Source organism: Fukomys damarensis, unplaced genomic scaffold (genome assembly GCF_012274545.1).
Source record: "Fukomys damarensis isolate Sample0158 unplaced genomic scaffold, DMR_v1.0_HiC HiC_scaffold_20, whole genome shotgun sequence".
NCBI lineage: Eukaryota > Metazoa > Chordata > Mammalia > Rodentia > Bathyergidae > Fukomys > Fukomys damarensis.
Genome location: NW_022900932.1, coordinates 21,300,783 through 21,315,061, shown reverse-complemented (window position 1 = coordinate 21,315,061; position 14,279 = coordinate 21,300,783). Strand labels below are relative to the sequence as shown.

Here is a 14,279-nt window from a genome sequence, read left to right as displayed (position 1 = left end):
AGGCAGTGGAACCACTGAGCTAAATCCCCGGCCTTATTAATCCTTTTTTAAAATCTTTCATTTATATAGCTACTTGAAGTAGAAAATATAGTTAAGAAAGAGAACTGTTTGCAGATTTCTTGAAGCGCTAGTGTCCTTCCTCATGCCTCCACTGCTGTTCTTCACTGACTGGGTCGTCTGGGTGCGCCTCTTTGTATCACACACGTTTCGCTTTGACAGGATGTCGAGTCCTACATTCACCGTTCTGGGCGGACGGGCAGAGCTGGAAGGACTGGGGTTTGCATCTGCTTTTATCAGCACAAAGAAGAATATCAGTTAGCACAAGTGGAGCAGAAAGCGGTAAAACTATTTACCCTTTATTAACAGTTATATCGTGGTTGAAAGCCAGTCTTTGGTTTCTTTATTTAATTTTTATTAATTTTAAGTTGTTATCTTTATTTCTAACTTGTGGCCATGATTGAAAGCTTGGTAGATATATATGTTGTTTATGTGTTTATACCTATGATATAAGGTCCATTTTAAAACAACTTTGTGTTTGAAAAAAGGAGTTTTTCAATGTTAAAGTAATTTTCAGACAATGACAAACAATAGGAACATATCAGAAATAATTTAATCAGATTAGGAGATACAGGATTTGCTTGAAAACCAAAGGTGGAGAGTATCATAAGGCTAAGGGAGGGGAGAGACTTTTCCTTACAGAATTTTAATACTGTTTGTAAATCCTTCTCCAGGAGGTGAATCCTAACCTCCCCCGCACCCTAGAGTGGGCTGTGCTTATTAACTTAAAGAGTGTGGTAGGTGGTGAAGACTTACAGTGCACAGCCCAACAAGCATTCCTGGGACCAGATAATAATCGAATTCCCCTCAAAATCCATGAGCCTCATCTAATGATATCGACTTTTTAGTTTTTTTTTTCTTTTTTCTTTTTTTGTTTTTTTTTTCTTTTGCTGCAACCGGGGATCAAATTCAGGACCTTGCACGTAAGAGGCACATGTGGTCCTACTGAGCTAAATCGCTGGCCCTTGACTTCTTAGTTTTAACAAGTATACCTTAGTAATGTAAGCTGTGGCTAGCTGGAACCTGTGCATGCCATCCAGGAGCTCTGTGTACTGTCTGCAGTTTGTATGTACACCTAAAATTAAAAGCTTTTTAAATGTAACAAGTAGTGTTTCATAGATATATAAATATTGGGAGTTTAGTAATGTTGTTCGAAATGATTGATGGCCATTATAACATTAAATTACGGGTTTTCTTGCAGGGAATTAAATTTAAACGAATAGGTGTCCCTTCTCCCACAGAAATAATAAAAGCTTCTAGCAAAGACGCTATCAGGTACGTTCCCTACTGTCACTGAGGTGCTCATGCTGTATGTTGAACGCCTCTGCAGTACAGATTTGACCTTTTTGTTTTCTTTGCAGAGATAGAGATCGAAGTTTTGTTTTTTGGTACTGGGGATTGAACTCAGAACCTTGCACTTATGAGGCAGGTGGCATCACTACTGAGCTACATCCTCTGGCCCTATTTGATATTTCTTTCTTTCTAGGGACTGGGGATTTAGCTCAGTGGTTCCACGCCTCTCTCTCTCTCTCTCTCTCTGTCTCTCTGTCTCCCTCTCTCTCTCTCTCTCTCTCTCTCTCGGAGTCGAACTCAGGTCATTATACTTGTAAGGAAGGCAGCAGCACCACTGAGCTGAGCTAAATCACTGGCACCCCTACTTGATATTTCCAGCAGTTGATAATCTGCTTATCATAAAAATACTCAGACTAGGTAGAATTTGATACAGTAAATGTCCTCATTTCTCATCTCTGCCCAATTTGGTTTATCTTACACTTTTTCTTTTTTTTGGTACCATGGATTGAACTTGGTTCCTTGTGCTTGCGAGGAGGCGGTGGAACCACTGAGTTAAATTCCTGGCCCTATCTTAGACATTTTAAGGAATGATAGCTCCACTGTGTCAGTGTAGTGACTGATTAATCACAAATTCTGTTTCCGATCATCATTAAGTTAGTTTTCCCACATGGTAGAATAAGAACTGATTTAAAAAAATTTTTTTTAATATTGAGGATTGTACCCAGGACCTTGTGTGTGCTACTTTTCCAGGCCTTTTTCATTTATTTACTTATTTATCTTTTGTTTGCTTTTTTTTTAATGTATCTAAAAACAGATCTTTTTTTTTTCCATTAAGTTTATTGGTACATTCAAAGCAAACAATACAATTACATTAATCATTGGGATCTTGTACCTTTACATGATTGCTTTTGTTTTTTGAGATAGGGTATGTCTTACTATGTAGTTCAGGCTGGCCTTGAACTTATGTAGGCCAGCCTGGACTCCAACTTGTGGCTGTCCTCCTGCCCCAGCTTCCGAAGTGCTGAGATTACAGCCATGTGCCACTGTGCCCAGCTCCCCAGCCCTTTTTAAAAATTATTTTTTGAGATAGTATCTCACTAAATTGGTGAGATACTGGCCTTGAATTTTGGATTCTCCTGCCTCATCCTCCTGTGTATCTGGGATCGAAGTCGGGACCTTGTGCTTGCGAGGCAGGCAGGGCACCACTGAGCTAAACCTGTGCCCCCCCCTTTAATTGGTTGTACAGATTAATGGTTTCATTTTTTTTTCAGATTTGCAAATGCACATAGCATATCTTGATCATTCTCACCTCCCCATCGCCACCTTGCCCCATCCTCCCTACTAGTTTTGTATTTAGGGTGATCAGTGAGTATAATACATCCATTCCCCCTTGTTTTGTGTTTTTTTTTGAGACAGGGTCTCACTATGTAGTTGAGACTGACCTGGAACTCACTGTGTAGCCCAGGCTGGTCTCGAACTCACAGCGATCCTCCTGCCTCAGCCTCCTGAGTGCTGGGATTACAGTAGGCATGTGCCACCATGCCCAGCTACTCCCTTATACTTTTAAGAGTCCTGCAAATGAAGCTCCCTAGGATGCCAGTTTGAAAGATTTGAGATTAGATGACCATGAAGGAAAAAAAGAGACAAAGCATCGGTAGATCACAGAGATGTTCTCTTCTGTGAGGTGTGATGATCAGTACTGCCATGATGGCAACCCCCGAACAATAATACAGTTTCATAGAATCTTCTGTCATGAACCCAGCATGATACCTGTAATCCCAGCACTGAGGGAAGTTGAGGCAAAGGGATCAAAGGTAGAGACCAGCCTGAATTTGATTGCAAGTACCACACAAGAAAAGGAGTCCTTGTTGTCTTAAACCTGATTTAAGGTATCTTTTATTCTAGAATGTAACAGGTATTTTCTGACTAAAAGTAACATGCTGCCTAGGCTACATAGTGAGTTCAAGGCCAACCCAAACTATAGAACAAGACCCTGTCTTAAAAAAAAAAAAAATCAAAATAAATAAAACCAAAAAATTTAACATAATTCTGTTTACTTATTTTTCAGGACAGGTATTGAACCTGACACCTCACACTGAGGTGTACTCTGGCCTTCTAAAACTTTTATGTTTTTACTTCTCAATGAATAAATGGATGATAGAATATCCCCTAGTTGCCCAGGGTGGGCTGGAACTTGGCATTCTGCTGCAGCCTCCCACAGTGCTGGGATTACAGAGTTTGACATTACTTGTTATCACTTTTCTTGTTTTTATTGGTTCCTTGAGACGGGGCTGTGTGATACAGTCTAGGCTGGCAGTGAAATTGTGATTCCTCTTGCGTCAACTTGCAACTTCTGGCATTATGGGTCTACCCCACCACACGATTATATCATTGTTTAATGATACTAAGATAGTTTGTTGTATCTGTTTTCATTTCATCTGTTTATAATGAGACCATATTAGTGCTCAGTTTAAAATTGTTGTTACTTTTTATGTATTACATGTCATGATAATGGTGTTGCCTGCCATCTGTTCCTTAATGAATATATTGTCAAACTCAGGCTTTTGGACTCTGTGCCTCCCACTGCCATTGGCCATTTCAAACAGTCAGCTGAGAAGCTGATAGAAGAGAAGGGAGCTGTGGAGGCCCTGGCAGCAGCGCTGGCCCACATTTCAGGGGCCACATCAGTAGACCAGCGCTCCTTGATCAACTCAGAGGCGGTAATTTTCTATACTTTATAATTTTGGGGTTTGAGCAGGATTTATAAGGATTTGTTTAAACTTCCCAGTTTCACTTTCTCAAAAAGGTACTAATTGTATTTTCTAATTTAAAATCCATAGAGACAAAATAGATTCATGGTTCCCAGTGGATGGGTGGCAGGAGGATTGGCAGGGACTGCAGATGGATGCACCTAGGCTTACTGTTGGTAGAAATGAAGTTTTCTGCAGTTCCAGATATTGGTGATGGGCCGGGGATTTAGCTCAGTGGTTCCTCCACCTGCCTCACAAGGGTATGGTCCCGAGTTTGATACCCGGTACCAAAAAAATACAAAAACATAGTGGTGGTGGGAGCAAATTTTTGAATGTATTTTGAAGCTACACTGAGTTACACCCCAAATGTGTACGCATAAATGTTTCATCGGTTCACCAGCATGGAAACTTTAGAAGGTACATATCCCCACACACACACCAGGGATTGAACTCGGGACTTTGCACTTGTGAGACTGAGCTATATCTTCAGCTGTATGCTTTTATTTCCCTTGTATAGATTGAGGTTTTGAAATTTTTTTGAGATAATTGTAGATTGAAATGTAGTTGAAAGACGTAACATAGAAGGGAGGGCAGGGGAATGGGGAAAAAACAAGAATCAAGATACATTATAGGTACAGATTTCCAATAATGAATGTCATAATGTATACCTAAAATGTACCAGTAAGATTAATAAAAAGAAAAAGAAAGACTTAACATAAAGATCCCTTGTTATACTCTGTCTAGTTTCCCTCTGGTAATAGTTCAGAAAACTGAATCACAACCAGTATTTTGACATCAATAAAATCTACCTGTCTTAACGAAGAGTTTCCTAGTTTTACATGTACTAAAAATGTATGTATGTACGTGTGTGTTTATGTGTGTGTGTATTGTAAGCTTTTAGAAAGAACTGTTCCAGAAATAATGTAGAATTGTAAGAGTGTTTATAAGGATACACATAGGCTTGTTTTGACACTTTTAATTTTGTTCCTCTTTCTTCCATAGGGTTTTGTGACCATGATCCTGCGGTGCTCAGTTGAAATGCCAAACATCAGTTATGCTTGGAAAGAACTAAAAGAGCAGCTGGGAGAGGATATTGATTCCAAAGTGAAGGGAATGGTCTTTCTCAAAGGGAAGCTGGTAAGGCCATATGCTCTGTTGTGACCTCCCTTGGGATCGTAGCTCATTGTGGGCAGGAAAACAGGATGGTGTCTTCTCTCTGCCCAGTGGGGACAGTGCATCTTTTTGTCAACGGATAACTACTCTTTTATTTGTTTGTTTGTTTGTTTGTTTATTGGTACTGGGGATCGAACTTGGGGCCTTGAGTTTGTGAGGCAGGCGGCAGAACCACTGAGATAAACCCCCAGCCCATATATTCTTTTTTTGAGTCAGGGTCTTACTTTGTAGTTCAGGCTGGCCTTTGAACTCACATAGCCCAGGTAGGCCTTGAACTCATGGCAGTCCTCTGGCCTCAGCCTCCTGAGTGCTAGGATTACAGGTGTGTGCCACCATGCCCAGCAACAACTATCCTGAGTGTAGTCCAAACCATTCTGCATACAGTGCCAGACTTGAAGGTCCAGCGACTTCCCTGACATCTCCACCTATATGGCTCAGTCAGGTAACTTAATTCAGAATCTCAAAATCAAGTATAAGATTTAAACTCTTTAATCCTTAAAGCTGGGAAGCTTCACTATACGTTTATGGGAGAATGAGCGTGAAAAGGGCAGGTAATGCCCAACTGATACTATGAAAGTTTTGACTTTTTGTGGCTACAGGGAGAGGAAGGTATTTAGTATCAAGGATTGAATCAGATTTTAAATACCATCTCCACTTAACACAGGCCATTAGATAAGTCAGCCAGCCTTTCTTTCCTCAGCTGTAAGATGAAACAAACTGAATAGCCTGTCTGCACTACCCAGAAGGGGGGTCCATATGGTGGTGTTCTGAATTGTTGTCTTAAAGAGAAACTTGTCACAATATCTGGAGCCCTTATTCAAAATAAACCTTTTCTGTTTATTAAAAAAAGAAAAAGTAGCTGGTAGCTACTTGATGGTTAGTACAGGGCCCAAATATCTATAATGTTTAGGAGGTTCCAAATCATTTCAAGTCGTTAAAAGTGTTCCTTGTGGGCTGGGGATTTAGCTCAGTGGTTCTGTCGCCTGCCTCACAAGTGCAAGGTCGTCCCAAGTTCAATCTCCAGTACCAAAAACAAATAAACAAAAATATTCCTTGACTTTCAGCTCTTGTGCTTTTGGGAATTAATTATGTATTGGCCTTGGGTTAAACTTCATATAAAATTAATACCTGGTAGGGTTTTTTTCCCCCCATAGTAGCTCATATTTCACTGTATCACTTAATGTGTATGTGTTGGATTAAGTGCCATTTGCTTTGATTTCTAGGGTGTTTGTTTTGATGTCCGTACTGCTGCAGTCACAGAAATACAGGTATTTTTCTCATGGATTTTAAAGTTAACATACCTAAATTATAACATGTTCATTATGAAAATACAGAATAATAGGTTGGAACATAGCAAGCAGTTCTATCCCTTTTCTGAAAGACAGATGATAATTCAAATTTTGACATTTTTTTCCTTTTTATTCTATACATCTTTATTTCCTGTTGGTGTGGGCAGTGTAACTAACTATACATGACATACTTCACTTCACAAGCCCTGACAGTTGTAGAGGTCCCCTAGGAATTGAATTGAACAGCAGTGTAGTGATGAGGGTTACCTCTTGTAGGAAGGCTGTTTTCCCACATCAGTGTCACTAGCTTTGACCCATGAGGGTCATTGTTATTTTGAATCAGTGACCTTTTTAAAACACTTCAGATATCAAATTGGTTGTTCTTTGGGGAAATAGCAACAGAAATATTTTTCCTCATGCTTCTTTAACTAAGTTTAATTAAAATGAAAGCAGATAAGAACCAAACTTTCTCTCAACAGGAGAAATGGCATGATTCCAGACGCTGGCAGCTTGCTGTGGCCACAGAGCAGCCAGAGCTGGAGGGACCACGGGAAGGATTTCGAGGCTCCCGGGGTCGGGAAGGTGGCCGTGGCTTCAGGGGACAGCGAGATGGAGGCAGAGGCTCCAGGGGACAGAGGGGAGGAAACAGAAACTTCAGGGGACAGAGATCAGGAGGTGGCAATAAAAGTAACAGATCACAGAACTCGGGCCAGAAGCGGAGTTTTAGTAAAGCATTTGGTCAGTGATTAGGAGAGGATTTATATGGCAGAAGCAACTATGTTTGGCAACATGGAACTGAATGCTATTTTTCCACACAATTAAAAGCACATTGTGCTTCCATTTGACCACTTGGCCAGTCTCCATCCCTTGCAGAGGGGCAGGGTTTATCTAAATTATTTTATTTGATCGTTGTTTGTAGCTGTTGTTACTTCTTTTTATCAGGTTTTAATTTTAAAGGAAAATGAATTCATTACATCTTTATTCTAACACACATTGTCTAGATTATAAGATTAAAATCAAGATGGGCGTGGTGGCTCACGCCTATAATCCCAGCACTCGGGAGGTTGAGGCAGGAGGATCCTAAGAGTTCGAGATCAGCCTGGACTATGTAGTGAGTTCCAGGTCAGTCTCAACTACATAGTGAGACCCTGTCTCAAAAAAAAAAAAAAAAAAGATTAAAATCAAGCACATATCTGCCTATACTGTACTTAGGAGTTGATCTTTTTTATTTTTATAATACTGAGGATTGAACCCAGGGCCTTGCACATGCTAGGTATGTGCCCTACCACTAAGCTATATCCCCAGCCCCCAAAGTATCTCTTTATAGTGTCCTTCTCTAAAACAAATGCCTAAGGGAAGCAGCAATCTCTGGAAGACCACTTTATCCTTTGTAAGTCAAGGCTTTCATCTGTAATTGGCATTCCTTGGCCTCCTGCTAAACAGTTATTTATGTGGTCCTGTAACATGTCTACTGAGAATTAATTCAGAGCAGTGTTTTGAAACGAGATTTCAAACTTAGTTGAACTGTAAGTTTTTGCTGGTGTATGCTCTAGATTTGGAGGATAAAATACATTTAGTATAGATTACCTGTTTGTATGCATTTTGATAGGCTTTTAGCTCCTCATGTGGTTACTGATGCTTCGGTGAGTTCTTCATGAATAGTATACATAGAAGTACATCTTAACAGAAAGCCGGGGACTTTAAGGAATTCCCGGTGTGTAAGGTGGCTCCATAGCTTTCTTTGGAAATAAGGAGACTGGATAAATAGAGTTTAAATGTTTGTGCTCCATTTCTTCCTACTCAAAGATGAAATTTGTTTAACAAGAAGTAATTAAAGGAAGCAAGATTGCAGTCTTAACAGTGCTGAAGAGTATGTCATCACCTTAGTGTATCATAAATATATCAAGAGGTTAAGTTTTGGTTTTTTTTTTTTTTTGTATTTTGTATTTGCTGATAGTCTTTAATATCCCACCCCCCCTCTATACTGGGGATCAAACTCAGGACCTTGCACTTGACAGGCAGACGCAGCACCATTGAGCTACACCCTGGCTCAAAAGGTTAACTTCTAATGGGCAGCATGAGGTCTTTAAGAAAGTATGGTTATGGGAATCTTGGGACAAGCTTTGAAGGGAAAGGTAAAACAGCATGGTTCGTCTCATTTTCATTCAGTTACTTTGAAATCTAGGCTCTGGTTTCTGTTCTTTAACTCGTTCCTGCTGTTACTTAGCACCTTGCAAGCCAACTCAGTGCCTGATCCTGAGGCAGCATCCTTTTTCTGTCTGAACTTCAGCTCTACCCTTGAATCCTGACCAGTGTCTTCTGTCCCCTTGGAACTTTCTTGGCTTTTATTCCTTGGTCCATTTGTCAGTTTTATTGCTTCATTCCTGTGCCCCTCGTGGTATCCTCTTAAGCCACAGGGAATAGGGGAAAGTGCTGGATGATATAGCCTATCCACAAGTGCCTTGTGGGTTATAATTTATTATATTCTGGTTTCGCCAAAATTCTGGTCATGCTTTTTTCGTTTTTTGAGACAGGGTCTCACTATGTAGTTGAGACTGACCTGGAACTCACTGTGTAGCCCAGGCTGATCTCGAACTCACAGCGCGATCCTCCTGCCTCAGCCTCCTGGAGTGCTGTGATTGCAGGCGTGCGCCACCATGCCTGGCTTGGGCATGCTTTAATAACAACCAAAACATTGCAAAATTTAGATAGGAATAAATGGCTTATAAGGATATGGTAACTGAACAATCAGGTGTAAATAGTGTGAAAGCGAAAGATTATAATAGCAGTTTTACCTTGTACAATTTGATTTTATGAAAAACGGGGGCTGGGGAATTTAGCTTAGTGGTTCCACCATCTGTCTCTTAAGTGCAAGGTCTCAAGAGCTTGATCTCCGGTACCAAAAAGAAAAACATGGGTTTCAGTAAATAAAGCTGTTTTGTCTGGATACCAGAACTCAAATATATAAATCTAATTCAGCTTCTGTTTTATTTAAAATGGGTTTATTGGGCTAACCTGGAAAACAATATCATTTTTACTGTTTTCTACAGAGAAAATATTTTCCAATTTATGTGTCAAACAGCTGAATGACTTGAATTACAACCGTGTTTTTATGTTGGAGCTAATAGGTGCAGTGGTTTCTTTACAGTTGTACATAAAATGTTTTTACTATAAAATGAGTTAATGTATAAAATACTACTTTATGCCATAATAAAGATATTAGTGCTTTATATTTTATCTATCTCTTTGTTTTCTTGGCTGAGAATAGCTTGATACATGAATTATAAAAATAAAAGCTGGATATAAACCTAGGACCAAAACAAAATTCACTGTCACCTCACAGCTAACATTTTGGTAATCAGTTTGAGAGACGGTGATGAGATAAGGTCTGGCTATGTAGCCCAGGCTGGCCTTGAACTGGGAGCTAAACTGCCTCAGCCTCCCAATTGCTGGGATACATCCTGCACCACCACCAGGCCCAGCTTGATGAGCACTTTAACACAAATTCATTCAAAATTGGAGTTAACCATGTAGTATTGTGAGTTGCTGAATAATTGCAAGTTATCTCCTATAGCTATACTACTGTACATTTAATCAAGGCTTTGGCTGGCAAATATTGATAACCCCTAATTTTTCAGTTACAGCCTTAAAGTTAATATCCTCAAAAGTCTATACTTGTCTGTCATTTAAGATACATTTTTCTAAAGGTAGGATTGCATGGTAAAAGAGAATAATATAGTTTGGATTTTTTTGTGTAGCTTGCTCATGCCCTACAAGAGACCCTCTTTTCCCACAGCACTGCAGTACTGGATTTTATTTTGGCTTTGTCAGAGAGTCCCTGCCACAAAGTAAAATTGTATCATTTTCATTTTTGTCTTATATTTTCATGTAATAGTAATTGTAGAAGTGATCAGTAATTCCATGCTATTGAATGCTCCATCTCTTTGTAGTTTTTTACTTAATGTCTTCACTTCATACTATATATTTTAACTAGGGAAAGTTGTTTATGGTAACTTCAAAATAATTCTTTTGTATGTAGGTACCAGGGATCAGACTTAGGACCTTGTGCTTTTGAGGCAGGTACAGCACCACTGAGCTTAATCCCTGGTCCTCAAATCATTTTATTAAGTTAGGTTTCTTTCTGTTGGAGTGTAATAGAATTGCCACATTAAAATATATCATTGAAGGCAGGGATGGTGGCAGGTGCTTGTGTTTAGCAACTGGGAAGCTGAGGCAGGAGGATCAATTGAGCCCTGAGGCATCACAGTGAGATCTCTTGTCTCAAAAAAGTGATTCTGTAAGATCATTTTACTATTTATAATTTTTAGGAAATAAATTTTCATTTTGAAGTAATTTTGGACTTTGAGAACATTCACCCACTTTTCATTAGTGTTTTTATATAGCCATAGCATAATTATCAAATCAAGACATTATTAAAGTACTATTAAACTATTGACCTAATTCATGTTTTACAGTTTTTCTGGTGGTGTCCCTTTTCAGTTACAGGCTTGGTACAAGAGCCAGTATCACATTTAATTGTCCTAACTCCCAGTCTGCCAGAGAATCTATTTTCTTGTTTGTATGCCTTGATATTCTTAATGTCAGTCACTGTTGCAGATATGAGCCATACCTGATTGATGCTAAAGTGAGTATAGGTGGAAGTTTGTAAAATAAGTTATTCGCACACCCTCAGGATAACTCCAAGAGTAAACAAGCCTGGCAAACACCTGGAGTGATTATGATTAGTCTCACCAGGAAAAGATTGACCTCACATATCGCCTATAAGATGCACCAAGAAGAGTGTATTTCCTTTTCTGGGATTGTCTTTTAAAAAAACACCTCAATTTCATCATGGAAAAACAACAAAACAACTGAAGTTGAGGGCAAAATACTGGGCAGGTGAAGTTCAACAGTGTCCAAGTTAATTTTCTACCTCCCTTTTTTCTTTTGTACCAGGGATTAAACCCAAGTATGCTCTATTACTTAGCTACAACCCCAGCTCTTCTCCCTTCTGATTCTTTTGTTTTGAGATGGTCTCACTATGTTGCCCAGGCTGAGCTTGAATTTGTGATCTTGCCTCAGCTTCTCAGGTAGCTGAGAAAACTTGCATGTGCTGCCATGCTTGGCATTTTATCTCAACATGAAGGTCCTATACTTTACACTTTAAAAAAAAAAATCTTGAAAATCACCATATTGATAGAAATCTTCACCTTTAAAAAAAATTTATCCAGGCTGGGCGTTGTGATGCACACCAGTAATCCCAGCACTCATGAGGCTGAGGCAGGAGGAGCACTGTGAGTTCAAGACCAGCCTGGGCTACATGGTGAGTTCCAGGTCAGTCTCAACTACATAGTGAGACCCTGTCTCAAAAAAAAAAAAAAAAATCCAACCACATTGTTACATGGGGGCATTTGGGTTGTTTCTGACATTTTGGAGTTACAAACAAGACTGTAATGAAGAACCACATGTATATGTATTTTTATATTGTAGGTAGATTCCCAGAAGTGGGAATTTTGGGTCAGAGGGTAAGTGCATATGTAGTTTCTTCTTTTCTTTTCTTTTTTTTTTTTTTTTGTTCCTGGGGATCAGTCTTGGGACCTTGTGCTTGTGAGGCAAGCAGCAGAACCACTGAGCTACATCCCAGACCCCTGTAGTTTTAAAATGGCGTATTGCAAACTTCTCTCCAGAAGGGTGGTATCAGTTTGCATTTCCACCAGCAATGCCTGAGCATGCCTGTTTCCTGCCTGTTGCATTTTTATTTTTGCCAGCCTGAGGGATAAAATACAAGTGTTCAGTATAGTTTTAATTTGCATTCCTCTAAATATGAGTGATTTTTAAGTTTTTGTTTATGAGCTTTTGCCATGAGAAAATCAGATGTGCTATAATGCCAGCTAGTCAGAAGGCCGAAGTAGGACAGCATAGCAAACTCACTCCCAAGGTGGTTCACTCACATGGCTGTGAAGCTGGCCCTCAACAAGAGCTTCAGTTTCTCTTAGAGGACTCTTCCAGGTCTCTGTGGGTCCTGACATGGTGCCCATTCCTTATGTGAAAGGGATTACCTCTTCCACTTTTTTTTTTTTTGCAAGTTTTAACCTATGGGATAGTAAGAGTCCAGTTTTCATTCTTCTAAAAATCCCTATTATTTGGCACATCTGATTCTGGAGTCTGGAAAGTCCAGGATTGAGGAAGCAGCATATGACAAGGATTTTTCTTGTTTTATTATCCTGTGGCAGAAGGGCTAGGAAAGGGGTTAACTGGGGTGGGGTAGGGAAAGACTAACAATAATTTCATATTACTAAAATCTAATCTTTCCAAATTTCTCAAGTTCTCCCACCTTACCCAGTGTGAGGTGCTTGGTATTGAACTCAAGGACCTAGGGAGTACTGAGCTACATCCACAGTCACTTTTTAAAATTAATTTTATTTGTATACGTTTTTTTGTACGCTTTGATACCCATAATGATCACATTCATCATAGGGAATCTGTACCTGTACATAATATATCTTGATTCTTTTTCCCCATTCCTCCTCCCCTCCCTTTAACCCCTCTCATTTAAAAAAATTTTTTTTTATTGTTTGGGTACCTGGGATCCATCTCAGGATCTTGCACTTTCGAGGCAGGTGGCAGAACCACTGAGCCAAACCCCCGCCCCCCTCAATTTTTTTGTTGTTTTGAAACAGTCTGGCTAAATTGCTTGGGGCCTCCAGCTTGCAATCTCTTGCTTCAGCCTCTGAGTAGCTAGGATTACAAGTGTGTGCCAGCTCTTGCAAATATTTTTATCTAGTTTTACTGAAATCAAGATCAGATTGTCTTAATTTTGGTGTTTCTCTTTCTCACTTTTCTTGTAATTTGTTTTTGAACCGTATGTTGAACAGCTCTGAACTGCCTGCCACTGTCTAGAACTTGACTCTCAATGGTTACAGTGTCCATCACCGTCTGACTGCCTGGACCACTGTAGAAAGCGCACTGGCTCCTACCAAACAGTTCCTGTTGGTCCTTTGCTGTGGGCCGGTGACATTCGGGATTAGTTCTGTTCTCAATTGTGGCCAGGTGTAACATGTGCAAGAAATTAGCTGCTATCTTATCTGAAGAATCAAAATAGCTGGAAAAAAAAGTACGTGGGAGGATGTGGATAGGTTATGTGCAAATATGCCCGTTTATGAACTTTGGAATATGGGCCAGCTCCTGGAGCCAATTTTCTGAAGTTAACAAGAACCACTTATAGTGCTCAGGTGCTGGTAGAACACTCAGGTGTGATTGTTCTACTTGGATGTTGGATGGTCCGGGCTGGAGCCCTAGAGAGCCATCTGGACTGCAGATTGGATTTGGGAGTAAGCAGCGTAGGTAATAAAGGCCTTGGAAATGGATAAGGTTTCCCAACGATAAGGTACTGACTCCTTAGAAAAATTCTTTAGAGATATTTTCATATTTTACCACAAGAAGCCTAAAGTTTAGAAAGTTAAGAAGCAGATCTGAGTGAAACTGAAACATCTGACATTCCAAAATCAGTGCTCCTTTGTATATCTCAAAGCACTTTACATACCTAGTGCTTAATAATTAAAATAATTTTATTTTTGTTTATTATTATCATTATTACTTTGAGACAGGATCTATGTAGTTCAGACAGGCCTTGAACTCATTATGTAGCCCAGGCTGGCCTCAAACTCTTGGCAATCCTCCTGCTTCAGCCTTCTTTGACATTAATTTAAGAAGGTAT

The 14,279-nt window shown here is 39.7% G+C and overlaps 1 protein-coding gene across 1 annotated transcript in view; it reads left to right on the top strand.

The window, feature by feature from the left end:
• Ddx21 (DExD-box helicase 21) overlaps positions 1-7,646 on the top strand; it is a 22,969-nt gene extending 15,323 nt beyond the window's left edge. The window contains exons 10-15 of the mRNA XM_010605882.3: positions 220-339; positions 1,259-1,332; positions 3,911-4,070; positions 5,103-5,237; positions 6,497-6,541; positions 7,042-7,646. Of these exons, the coding sequence (XP_010604184.1) occupies positions 220-339; positions 1,259-1,332; positions 3,911-4,070; positions 5,103-5,237; positions 6,497-6,541; positions 7,042-7,308 (801 nt within the window). The 3' untranslated portion in view covers positions 7,309-7,646. The remainder of the gene's footprint in view (positions 1-219; positions 340-1,258; positions 1,333-3,910; positions 4,071-5,102; positions 5,238-6,496; positions 6,542-7,041) is intronic.
• The last annotated feature ends 6,633 nt before the right edge of the window (positions 7,647-14,279 follow it).